The sequence below is a fragment of the Cariama cristata genome, unplaced genomic scaffold, assembly GCF_000690535.1.
Source record: "Cariama cristata isolate BGI_N322 unplaced genomic scaffold, ASM69053v1 scaffold3728, whole genome shotgun sequence".
Taxonomy (NCBI): Eukaryota; Metazoa; Chordata; class Aves; order Cariamiformes; family Cariamidae; genus Cariama; species Cariama cristata.
Window position 1 is genome coordinate 35279 of NW_009630483.1, and position 13159 is coordinate 48437.

The window sequence follows — 13159 nt, forward strand, 5'->3', positions numbered from 1 at the left end:
ATGCATCTGATTTAATAAATCAGTTGAGTATTTAATAGATCACTTTCAACTCAATGTGGAGTAACTGAGACTGGGCCTTATTCTTGGATATTACCAGTTTTCCAAAACCAGATAATCATATCCACCATTGATTTACAGGTTCAAATGAAGCAATTTTGACGTCTCATTCCCAGACATTCCTCCATAAGCATAGTAGTTAAACATCACCATTTGATAATTTGCCATCCACTTCAACTAATTTGTATTTTTGCAACTGCAAAACTTAAAATAACAAAGCTTGTTATATTGTGAGCAGCAGGTCAGATCGTGAGGGCAGGGGAACACTTGCAGTTCTCACCAGAGACACTGTAAGTGTCTAGCTAGTGTAAATACATGATCATGTCATTTTCTGTACCTAATATTTTTTTACTGTGTAAGCTCATCCCTTTTACTTCTACAATGCTAGGGTGGCAAACATTATGGCTGGCTGGATGGGAAACATGTTAGTTTTAGTCGCTGGTCTGAAGATGATGAAGAAACAAGTGAAGAATGTGTGGTTTTGGATACTGATGGCTTCTGGAAGACTTCTGACTGTTCCTCTGAAAAACGAGGTGCTATTTGCTACGCATCAGAAAGTATGTATCCTAGTATAATATTTATAAAAGCTGAATTTTGTTTTATTATGAAGCATATTTGATAATTCTGGATTGTAACTTCAAAATTACAACTTTTTTTAACTTACATTTCCTCAGACTGATTTGCATGCCAGGAAAAAAAGAAACAGACTTCAAATAGGGAGCATGCACCTTTTGGTCTTAATCCACGTTACTTACAAATGAATTTGGCATGGGTGCATTGGGGCAGACTGTATCCTTCATATTGCCAGCTGATTCTACCATTGTACTGTTTCTTTAAGATTTTTGCCTACTAATGTCTCCCACTTGCATGTGGAAGATGATTCAGCTACCTCTGTACTATTTACATCTTTATTTTGGGGCCTCCTGAAATCTCTTCAGACATGGAAGTCTATACAGGGAGGAGGTACATGACTACATGGGGAAAAAAGATAGCAGATAGACGCTGAATTGAAAGGTGTAATTTAAAGTCATCTGCAGTTGATAAAACCCTTCTAAATATATACCAATTATAGCAGGACAGGTAGGGATATAGCAGCACAGGGAAACCTATGTAGCATGGCCCTTTTCTGAAAAATAAAAAAGATCTTTCTGAGACATCATCACAGATTTCTTCCATATGAGACCATTATAATTTGTTTTGTTTATTTTTTCCATGAGGGGACACAGTTAAGCCATTGTTGTACATGCTGAGTCACAGTAAAGTGTATACTTGGCATTATGACATCCTTAACTATTTTGTGCCTGCAATCTAAGCAACTGCAGGAAGAGGCCTTCTCACTCCTCAAGTATTATATAAAGCCACAAAACTAAGATGTGTTGCCAGCTATGAAGTACCTCACTTGTTTTGGTGATCTACCTTCATAGAAGAGGCAATAAGAACTTTTAGTTATTGGCCCACACTTAGCACTTTTATGCAGGGATTTTATTCTTAAACCTATGTAACAAAAAAATTGTGAAAAGTTGTAAGCATCTATGTTCTTCGATAATGATTACTGCTGGTTTTTTTACTTTAAAAAATCACCATCATGAGGAAACTGAAAGAAACAGTGTATTATACATTTAGAGGATGGCACTTAATTTGTCTTGCATTTTTTTAAATGGTACCTGGAAGTGGTTTGTGGTGTGTCAGGTTAAGTGTTGTTATTAATAAGTCATCTACTGAATGTCTTCTTTCCTTTCCTTAGAGAAGATTCAAAAAGAACAAGTTACACAAGTTAAGTGCCCACATAAGATTAAAAATACGCCCTGGATATCATTTAGAAACAATTGTTACACTTTTATGATAACAAAAAATAGATGGAGAGAACTGAAGTCTCAAGAAGCTCATCATTTATGCAAGAAAATGAGTAAGTACTTTGTCATGTTACAGGTATTTATGGACTTAGATCAGCTTGAAGGAGATGAGTTTTAGATCTGAGTCACTGTATTACAATGACAGCAAAGTTAGTGCTGAGAAAGGTAGCATTTGGAAATGTGCATTAGTGTTGCACTGCCTAATGCTCTTTGCCCTTGCACTGCTCTGATGAAAAGGGCCAGAGCATGGGTAGGAGATTTTGAGAGAGAGAGAGATGGCTAGGAACTGCTGAATTCTGAGATCTCTGAAAAGTGGGAAGGTGCTGTTTGGCTTTGGATTGTTGGTTTCCTCTCCCCCCCCCTCCCCGCTTCATAATATGAAAATTTTAAATCGGTTGGATAATTGTTGTTGCCTTGGCAACATTCTGTCTTTACAATCACATTTGCTTCATGGGTTTTTTCCCGCCCCTTGCTGTGTGGAACACTTGAGTGAACGAAATAAACAGACTGAGAATAGTCGAATTCAGAAAAGCACATGGGCTTCTCCTGCCCATCCTGAGCAACGTGTAAGCTTAGGAACAGCAGCAGCCTGTTGGGAGCGATTCTCTGATTCTATGATTGCTCATGGCACTTCAGACATGCATCTTTCCAGAAACTGTTTTTATTTTTTGTGAATTGATTCCAATTCAGTCTTTTTCTTAATACTGTTTCTCTACTAGGCAGTTCAAGAAAATCATGAAAGATTGGTGATATTTTTATGTTCTGTGCAGAAAATTTTTACTACATACAACTTGAAGTGACAGTAGAACCCACAAATATCTCTGGAGCTGATGTCTTTCACTTATCCACAAAACCAGGGGAAGCACTGTTGATAATACCTTTGAAAATTGCTTTCGCACTGTTCATTTAGTTATTATGTTATGAAGGTCTAGCCTTTACACATTCTTGACCTCTCTGTAATAATTAACAATAACAGGAAAAGAATTTAATTTGTTTTGTAACTGAAAGGTGAATTTGTAAGAAAGTAATTTAAAAAAATTTTCAACAGACCCAGAAGCATTTGTTCTGAGCGTTCGAGATGAAGAAGAGAATAACTTTGTTACTGAGCAGCTTCGTTCATTCAGTGGTCTGGCTATGTGGGTCTGGCTGGGTGTGATTTATGATGACAGTGGTAAGATTTAATTTTATTTTTTTTTCTTAACTTTGTCTCCAATCCAGTTATTTGCAGCATTAAAGGCATGTTTCCTGCATGTTTCAGTATACAACTAAAGTCAAATTGAATGCAAACCTATAATAATGCTTTGTATTTGTATGTATCTCCTAGAAGAAAATAAGGGGACGTGCTTTCTGTTTGAGTGATAATTAGATCCAGTATGTTCTCTTTCGTCTAGATTTGATTTCCCTGGAAAGCAGGACATAAAAGGGCCTGGATAAGCAATGCTAAAATATTTAGTATTGTATGTGGAACTGATTTACAGTAACTTAGAGTATCACTGCATTTTTTGCAAAGTGAATACCTGTTAATGTCACTAATATATTCAAAGTTAAATGGTATTTGTACATGTAATGCTAATGTTTTAATAAACATGCAATGTTTTCCACAGATAAAGTTCTCAAGTGGTATGATGAAACGCATCTGACTTACAACAACTGGAGGCTGGGAAGACCTAACATAAAGAAGAACAGTTTTTTTGCTGGTGTAAATCTTGATGGTTTTTGGGATATTTATAATTATTCTCAAAGCTGGCATGGTCATCACTATAATGTGTACAGTATTCTCGCCTGTAAAATCGAAAAGGGTAAGTGGTAGAGAAGATTATGTGTAGTATTGGAGTGTTGGATGAGGGTCATAATTTAAGTCCTAGTTCTCCAGTACCTGCTATATAAGGCTTTGGTTTTGCTCCCAGTGAAATGCATGGCACAGCTGTCGTGGGCTTCTGGGGTTATATGGTCAGTCTGTGCATCGCTGCTGTAATACTCTGATCAGGAGGAGCGTGTTTGCTGTACCCCTCCATCAACTGCTCACAGTGGTCAAAGTAGTAAAAGATAACTTACGTGATGCAAGTGGCTTGTACTGAACGCTTTAATGCTTGAGTTACATTGATGTAGATGGATTTTAATGCTTTCTGTGTGTTCCTAGTAACATGAATGAAGTGCACAGAAGTTGTTGTCGTCTTATTCTTTGAAACAGGACCCCAACAGCACAAGCCTCCATTGCCTGAGTCTATTCCACATGGAAACAGAACATACAGGATCATTCAGAAAAAGTTAACGTGGTATGAGGCATTGAGAGAATGCAAACAAAAAAGGAGTGATTTGGCAAGTGTACACAGTGAATCAGAGCAGTTATTTCTAGAAGATATTGTCAAACAGGATGGCTATCCTCTGTGGCTTGGGTTGTCAATTCATGATGTAAGTATGTACTGTTGTTAACAGAACTTGTAAATAATTTTCTGCATAGGATATGAAATATTTTCTGATGCTTTTTTCTGGTTTCTTGGAATCTCTGTTTCATGTAGTAAATTACCTACTTTTTCAACCCTGTGTAACATACGTTAAAGTATATTAAATTTTAGTGTATGTAGCCACACTAAGATATTTTTCCAAATCCTTGATGTTTTAAAATAATACAATGGTCCCACATCATTCCTTGCAGCACAGGGGACCGCAATTTGCACCACTACCTTTAGAGGCTCCAGATTTTATGTCCCTCTGTAGGATCAGATTCCATTAGCAAATACAATCAGACAAGGCTGCATGGAGCCTGTTTAGTCCAGGTCGGGACTGGTTGTCCAAGGCAGTTCAGGAGCTGGCTCTCTAGCAAGTTATGCCTCCCTTCTCCCAGGAGGCATAGCAAGAGGCAGCTACAGATCTTCTTCCTCCTCTGTCTGCTTAACCTTGGAGCCAAAAGCCTGTGGCCCTGAACCTGCTTCCCATACTAATCACCAGCCCTGGTCATGGTAGTTAATTGGCAGGAATACTCCTCTGCAGAGGTGTGGGACTTCTATGTATACCTTTGCTACCTCTGCCTGTCCTTTGGTCTGAATGGGTCCCTCCGCTTCTCACAACTGACTCTTCATTGTCAGGGGTTTCCAGGAGTGTATCTGAAGTAGGAACTAGCACTGCAAACCATTCCTGAGGCTGCCTGGCTTCACTCACTGAGGCCATCTCGATGAGCAACATATCTAATAATGTTCGTAGCAAGGAAGGCAGACTGCTTAAGTTAAACAGCAGGATAAAATTAAGTAAAATGTTCCCCATAGAATAAAACAAGGCACATTGCAGGCTTAAACTTACAAACGTGCCACACTTTCTCCATTCCCACAAATAATCAGGATTTCTATGTTCAGAATTGATTGGAAAATGCAAACTATGTTGTACATTTATTTAGTACGAATTTAGAAAAAAGAGGCCACCTGCACTTTAATTTATCATTCTACAAGGGATCAATATTGCTACATGACTTACTAATGACTGACAAAACTTAAACCACAACCATATGCTGTGGTTTAAAAATTATGGGGTTTTTTCTTTAATTAGGGAAGTAAAGCTAATTTTGAATGGTCAGATGGAAGCGACTTTGACTACTATCCTTGGGAATTAGAAAACTCAAATACTACTGAGAACTGTGTTCTGTTGGATACTAAAAGATCTTGGAACCGTACAAAATGTACAAATGTTGCTGAAGGTGCCATTTGCTATAGCCCTCCAAACAGTAAGTGTTATTTTTAATGTTTTGTGTAGTTGTCTTGTGTATTCTGTCTTTACATGTTGTATTTAGAACTAGAAATGAACACTGAAATACTACATATGATTCCCTCTTTAAGAAGAGTTGTCTATCAGGAACGGTTAAAACACTTTTTAATACTTCAGGAAGGTAATTCTCTTAATTCCAGTGGTGAAAATCTAAAACAATCCTGGTCACTTTTTGATCACATGTGATACATACAGTTTGATATTCGTATCTTCTCTGAATCAAAATCCTCGTCAAACACATACAACAAACTTCAAAACCCCCTAAAAGGCAAGAAAAAATTATTCTCAAGCCTTTGGGAGTTGCTTTATGCACATTTTTAAAATAAATTCATCTCTGATACATGAAGAAGGAATGTAAGCTAATTGAATCATGGTTGTTGGTAGGAGAAGTAGTCCTTGTTAATTCTTACTGTCCTGTTACTACAAAGAGACTACGCACAAACTCCTGCAGCAGAAATAACGTCAACTTCTTTGTCTTTGCAGAGAGACAATTACAGCCAAAGCAAGTGAGCAGAGCCCCAGGATGCCCACAGCTTAGTGGTACCCTACAATGGATACAGTATAAGGATCATTGTTACGCATTTGACATGGCATTCTACAATTTTTCAGTATATAATGTGGAAGATGCTAAGAAAGTCTGCCAGAAACTGAGTACGTTTAGACTCTTAATTGCACTACAACTTGTAATTAGTCCACTCTTTGAAAAGAAATAAAACCCTACGGCAAAAAAACCTACACTGGTTATACTTCAGCTTTTATGCTTCTTTAGTTTAGGAAAAGTAATAGCAAGCATCTTTGCACATCTGATAAAGTTTCTTGATAAAACGCTGTAGTGTGCTGACAGATTGTTTGGCACACAAGTAAAATGCAGATAGCCATTGGTAGAAGATTCAGAAATTTAAGGCTTATGGTTTGGAGGAAAACATTTTATTTGCATACAATTAACTTTATAAATAAAAAGGTTAGTGCTGTTAGCAGCACTTTCCTCATTATGTCCTTGCATTAGCTGCTTGCTAATAGGGAGCTTGCTGACCTATCAAATGGTTCAAAGTGTGTACTTTATAGATATTAAGGCACATAATATCATGAAAAAACTTAAATTTTATGTCAGAGGATTTTCTCTTTTCTTTGATAAGCTATGTGGGGAACTGTAATACAGAAGATAATGTTAAGCAGTCTCATGTACAGAACTTTTAATCATCTTCTTAGCTTAGAAGCTACTGACTGTCATAGCTTTCTTTTATTGAATTACCTTATGATGTGAAGTTGAACTCACTAAGTAGGATGAAAAGGTGCAAGTAGTCCTGATCCTGGATGCAGTTTTCCATTGAGTGTCCTGCCTGGCCTGGTAGTTGAAAGAGAAAGATCACTTTCTCTAAATTAAGCTTCTGGCTTACATTTGCATATACTTGAAAGAATGGGTACACCCCGAGCCTGTCTCGAGCATACCCTTTCCTCCTTCTTATTCCTTAATTGCTATTACAACGTATATAAAAACCTGAGGCACGATGAAGGATTGATTTAGACATTAACTTGACTCAGCAAAATGCTGAGCTTTTGTTCAACTATATTTTTGAAAAAGGCGTATTACTTGGTAATTCTGAATGTGGCATATCTTTTGTTATCTTCCATATACATAGTCCACAGCTGCAGTAAGGTTACTCCCATTTTATTTTGTATGACCTGCTTGAATAACCAGTCATCTGAAGCCATCTTGTATAACATGCTATGTTTTAGGAAATGGGAGGTTTATGCCTTTATTCGGCAGGTGACTTCAAGCTAATTTTACAAGCCCAGATCAGCAAATCTTTTCCTGTAGTAATTGTTCCCACAGAAAACTCAATGTACAAGCACCATGAAAAAAGTCTCTGAAGTTGCAGTTCTGACCGGTATCCTCTTCCCCTTAGATCCTTCAGCAACCCTTCTGACTATAGGGGATGCCGAAGAAAATGCATTTGTGAGCACACACATAAAGGAAAATGATCTCATCACCAAGAATGTATGGCTTGGCCTGGCTCAGAGCTCTAAGGGTAAGAAGTAGCGATCATGTATGAGCATGAAAGTTTTGTGTGGTAAACAAAAATGCATAAATCCGCAAATAAGAATACAGTTTTGTAGTGTTGATAGCCTACAGTAACTTCTGCCTGAGGCTGGAATCCCTCATTTAGCATTATAAAGCCCTTTGGACTTCATTGTAGCTTAAGTCTCTTCCTGTTGCACACTTAAGATAATCAGGAGTCACTGAAATTCATTTTCCCCAACACTGTCATTGGTGCCTAATGGTTAAGCTGCAAATGCTTCAAATGCTAAAGGTCTGGAGAAGAGATGTGGCTAAAAGTGATGTGTTCATATTTATTGCTCTTAATATATGGGATGTACATATATTACTCTTGATATACAGTCAGCCCTGTTTCTTTTAGCAATGTAAAGAAAGCAATAGATTGTGAATGACATTGTGTAGCATTACGGCATGTTTTGATGATCTAAACTAAGCAAATTTTTGTCCCGACAGATCGGTCCTTGAACTGGCTTGATGGCTCATCAGTTAATTATGTCAACTGGGAAAATAATACTGCAGAAGTCAATGAAAAATGCAGTGTTATCCTGTCCACAACTGGCACATGGTCCAAAGTTGACTGCAGTCATAGTCAAAGCAGAGTGGTTTGTAAAGCTCCTTTAGGTATGGAATGGTTGATTTTAGCAGAGATTTAATTTTGTGGTGACTTTATTCAGGATTTTATTTTTTTGGTGAGGAAAGTCCGTGTTGAAAGAATGGAAGTGCAATTCACGAAAGAACCTCTGCCTAAGCAAGAGCCTTCTGTTGCCGTTTTGCCATAAATTTGCATTCAGGGACAAATTCTGTAGGAATTTACTTCTCCTGGCTCCCACTATCCACTGAAAGGGTAAGGGAGAGGACTGAAAATTCCACTTAAAAGAGGGCATAGAGTAGTTGTTATTGCTTCTTACCACAGGCTGTCTCTCATGGGTGAGTCTGTGCAGGTGGGAACAGACAGACTTCTGGTTTTAAGAGATGCTGAGTAAGCAGGTACTGCAGATTGTTTTCAGTCTTGAGGGGGCTTCTGAAAATGGCACCCCACAGCTCCAGAAGACTACTCAGGCCTCATGTTACTTCCTCATACTCTGCTCTGGACAGGAAAGAAAGCAGTTAACCTGAGCATTAAGCACGCAAGTTCCTGAGAAGCAGTGGAATCTTTCTGATTTTGTATATGTTTTCACTGAACTGGAAATGCAGGAATAGATTTAACTTCATGCTGCTAAGGAAGACCTCAACAAGATCTTTTCAGTCCAAGGGAAGCTTAATTCCTTTCCATTCCAAGAGAGTCCAGGATCTCATTAGGTTTCTGAAGTATACAAACCTTGAAATGAGTGCAGTGCTTTTTTGACCTCCCAAGGTCCCTTCCAACCTAAATATTATTAGGAAATTAACGACAGAATGAAAAAATAAGGTTCCCATATGAATCAGCATCTATTAGCTAACTTCCCATGTGATGAAGTGAAGGCTATTAATATGAGGAAGCAGTTTGCCTTAACTTCAATTAAATGCATGCAGTATTAGTGTATAGCTACCTAAGCATCAGCTCTATGACAAAATATTCATACCAAAACTCTTAAAGAATAACTATTTGTGTTTTGTTCTGTTACAGGTTCTAATCATACTGGGGTGGCTGTAGCATTTGCCCTGCTAATTATCATATTATTCATTGTTGGATTAGTATGGTATCTCTATAAAAAGAAGCGTCTTCACTGGAGCGCCTTCTCTTCAGTGCGCTATCAAAGAGGGATGAATGATGATGAAACTGATGTGTTCACAAAAGATAGCTATTGAGAAACTGTTCCTTCTGGGCAATTTAGCATGAACTTCACTGTGTGAAGCTGTAAGGAATGAGCTACTTAATGTTTTATTACTTCTTCTTGAAAAAGTAATAAGGTTATTAATGGGGGCTAAATTTTGTTCTTTTTTACAAGTGCAATTTTTATTCAAATCCATGGTAATTATTTACATTTGGCCTCCGCAATTTAGGGTGCAATGTTTCTAGAGTTCTCTGGTATTTTTTTAATTTACAGTATTTTCTCTTTACTGGAAAGAGTTTTTAATGGAATAATTAATGCCAGCAGTACTTCATGCAACATCACCTTAATGAATGCACTTAAAATTGTACCATTTTGATATGCTATAAGGGTTTTGCTGCTAGCATTGGATTACCCTGTAGAAGCAACTTTGGTAATAAACAGTTATAAATTTTGATGTAGCAGGGGAGAAGGGAGTTACCAGACCACTAAGTATTCATTCCCATCCACCTAGAATTTAAGTTTTCTTGTGAATTTTTTTTTTTGCCCCTGAAAGACACACCAAAAAAAGTCATGTTATAGTGGCGAGAGAAGAATCTTCCTTAGAGTGTACATTTTGAATAAAGAGTTATGGTGAATACCTTGTGCCAAAGCCGTGCCATCTAGGAGTAAATTAAATAAACACAGAATATTTGAAGCCTGAGACTGTGGCAAGCTGTCAGATCACTACTCTTATCCCCTGAAGGTGGTAGTGGGGCTAACAAAAATACCCATTAAGGGCTAACTGCAAACACAAGCAGAACTCAAGATAAAATAAAAGCCTTAGCCCTATAATGTTATGTTTTGAATGGTATGTTTTATCCTGTGACACAACTGCTCTTTAAGTAAATGGTTCAGTTTCTTTTCACAAAGTTTTGAAAGCACGAAGGGCAGGAACGTTTACAGTAAAAATCAGTGTCTAGACCTAAGCATTGATTAAATAAGATGAAAAAAATCTGCATGCGGAGTAGTATTTAGAGACATACCACGTTCTATCTTACATCTTCAAACTACTCTGAAATTAGACTTGAGCAATTTTTCTGAAACACCTGCTCCATTTTAAGATCTGTTGCACTGTGACACCCAAGGACAGGAGCATTGCAATGACAGTGTTCCTTGTTCTGTAGTGAGATCCTCCTGACATTTACTTCCCCTAATACTCTTATTTATACTACAATTAAATACCTAACTTTATAGGTGAAATCTGCTCTCTGTCCAAGAAACAAGATAAAGACATATCTAAGGAAGGAGCGAGAAAGAATGTATGGTAAACAAACTTGTGTACATAAATGCTAAAAATACTTGAGTATTTTACATAAACTTGATTTTTATATGTGATGCATCACTGTGGCCTTTTCTATGCACTCCAAAGAAAGCTATAAAGGGAAAAAAGGGAAGACAGAATTGTATATATTAATTACTGTAATGATTTGATCAATTAATGTTTTGAAAAAGTCTTTAGACTTTTTTTAATGCACAACACAAGGAACAGGCACGTTTACTTTTATGAAGGAGGATACGTAAAAGACCAAATCCATTCCCCATGTAATGGTGATATGATATGGTACATAAGAATACGTTTGGTCTGACATGCTGAGAAAAGTACTACTGATTTCTCCGAAGCAACAGTGCAAGGTCATGTTCAACTGCCTTTTTTTCTCTCTGCAGTTTACTTACGTTGACAGCACTTTTCTTTGTTCTGGTTTGCACTATTTTGATAAGCAAGTGTTTATCATTTCTATTGAGAAATAAAGAACTTCTTGTAGATACCGCTTTAAAGCCTGTTAAAACAGCAGCCTGAAGGGGCACAGTAAAGGAACCATTGTGTTAAGTTTCCTGATCAGAGAAGTATAAGCACTTTGATTGTTTATTCAGTACTTTGGGCACATTTGTGAACATTTTCTTTTTTCTTTCTTGAGCTAACTTCTAGAAAAAGTAGTTATGATGCTAGTAACTATGTAATGATACTAACCCTCACGTCCCTTCTTAAACTTACCCTGGTCTGAGAAGTGTTTGAAATGTAACAAAGCCTGGTTCCTATCATCTTCTGGTTTAGCTTATATGCCTAAGTGCTTTGCCAAATGACTTCTAACTTAATGGACTAAAGTGTTGGTTATTGTCCTTTCCTAACAACAGTAATAAGTGGGGAAAATTATTTACAAATTCTCAAGTTTTCAGATTTACTGGTTTTATAGATGTTTATACTCTGAACATTTTTAGGTGTGAATCCAAAATAGAAAATGGAAATTAGTAGTAAAATCCTAATTCTCCAACACACATGAATACATACTTTATTAAAAAAATGTATATTTTATTCTTATGAATGATGTAAATAATTTTTAAGGCCCCATTTCTCGTGTTTGTTTCATCATACCCAAGTTGTCTAATCACTGGTAATTCTTATCTGAGTAAGCACAACTGCCTTAGCGCAGGTGAATAACCCACTTTATTTGAAATACACAGAAAGATTATTTAGCAATATTGTTATTGAAAGAATAAAGCTAATTAAAACATTAAACTGCCTACACTGGTTTTACTTCCATGGAAGCAGTTATCAGAGCTAAGGTACAGGTCATTAATCACTGGGTAAAAAAGCACATAGCACAGGGGCTGTGATCACAATTAAAGCAGGTAAGTAAGTATTACCATGATAAGAAAACTTTAGAGGTAATAAAAATCTTTGATGTATTTAGAAAGAATGCTAGTAACTTTCTTTTTGCAGTTGAAAACATACTTTATCATGGAACATGGTTATAACTACCTTTTATCAAGCTGCTTCTGGGCTTAAACAGAAAGGGAGCATTCCTCTACCTTTTTTTTTTAATCAAGGTGTAGTTCATTAGCACCTCATGACCCAAATTAACTCCAAGGCATTTATAAGGGCTCACAACAGAAGTCCTCATGAAATATGGGCAAAGTTAAATTACTTCCAGCCATTTAACACTTGCAATTAAAGCATGAGATGTGTTCATTTTAAGTGTCATCTCAACTCTGAATTCCAGACCTGCAAAATCTGCAACTGCTGGCCAAGGGGCAGTGTTTTTAGCTACAGTAATGGCTTGCTGGGAGAAACATCCTGTTGTGCAAGACAACAAATGAGGTCATCTACTTAAAGAACATTAATCTAAAAACTGGGTATGATGAGCGGGAAAATAGAAGCACAGAAATGAAGTGCTTTTCCCAGGTCCCAGAGCAGTGGAGTTGGGAAGACATCCTAGAACTCCTTCATCTGAGAACAGAGGCTGTCTCCTGGACTGTGGTAGCTCTAGACAAAACCCATACAACTTCAGGTAAATGCACAAAGGTTTTTGCACACTTAGAACTTGTGACTCTGTCTCACTGGCCTCCCTCTTGTTAGGGCAGAGCTCGCCTCTGTGGGAACGAGCTCCTCCCATGGCAAGTGGAGCAGCTTGGGTTTTGGTGGTTCTTCCTGTGTTTTGCCCAGTCTCTGAAGACTGTGTGTCATGGAAAAGGTAATCCACATCTGCCACTAGACCAGCTGGCATTTTTATTTTAACACTGTTTCTGCATTGGTAGCTTAATTGACATAGAAATCAACCACAAGTGTTTATGCATGAGCCCCATTTGGGCCTGATGCATTTGTTGCATTTATCATTTTCCTTTAAACCAAATACACCATCTGC

The 13159-nt window shown here is 37.4% G+C and overlaps 1 protein-coding gene across 1 annotated transcript in view; it reads left to right on the forward strand.

Annotated features, from left to right (window-relative positions):
* LY75 (lymphocyte antigen 75) overlaps positions 1-9513 on the forward strand; it is a gene marked incomplete at its 5' end in the record, with an annotated part of 42851 nt that extends 33338 nt beyond the window's left edge. The window contains 10 exons of the mRNA XM_009705538.1: positions 446-614; positions 1802-1963; positions 2959-3081; positions 3515-3709; positions 4102-4322; positions 5451-5625; positions 6150-6317; positions 7574-7696; positions 8179-8346; positions 9332-9513. Coding sequence (XP_009703840.1) covers positions 446-614; positions 1802-1963; positions 2959-3081; positions 3515-3709; positions 4102-4322; positions 5451-5625; positions 6150-6317; positions 7574-7696; positions 8179-8346; positions 9332-9513 — 1686 coding nt within the window. The remainder of the gene's footprint in view (positions 1-445; positions 615-1801; positions 1964-2958; positions 3082-3514; positions 3710-4101; positions 4323-5450; positions 5626-6149; positions 6318-7573; positions 7697-8178; positions 8347-9331) is intronic.
* Between the last annotated feature and the right edge of the window lie 3646 nt (positions 9514-13159).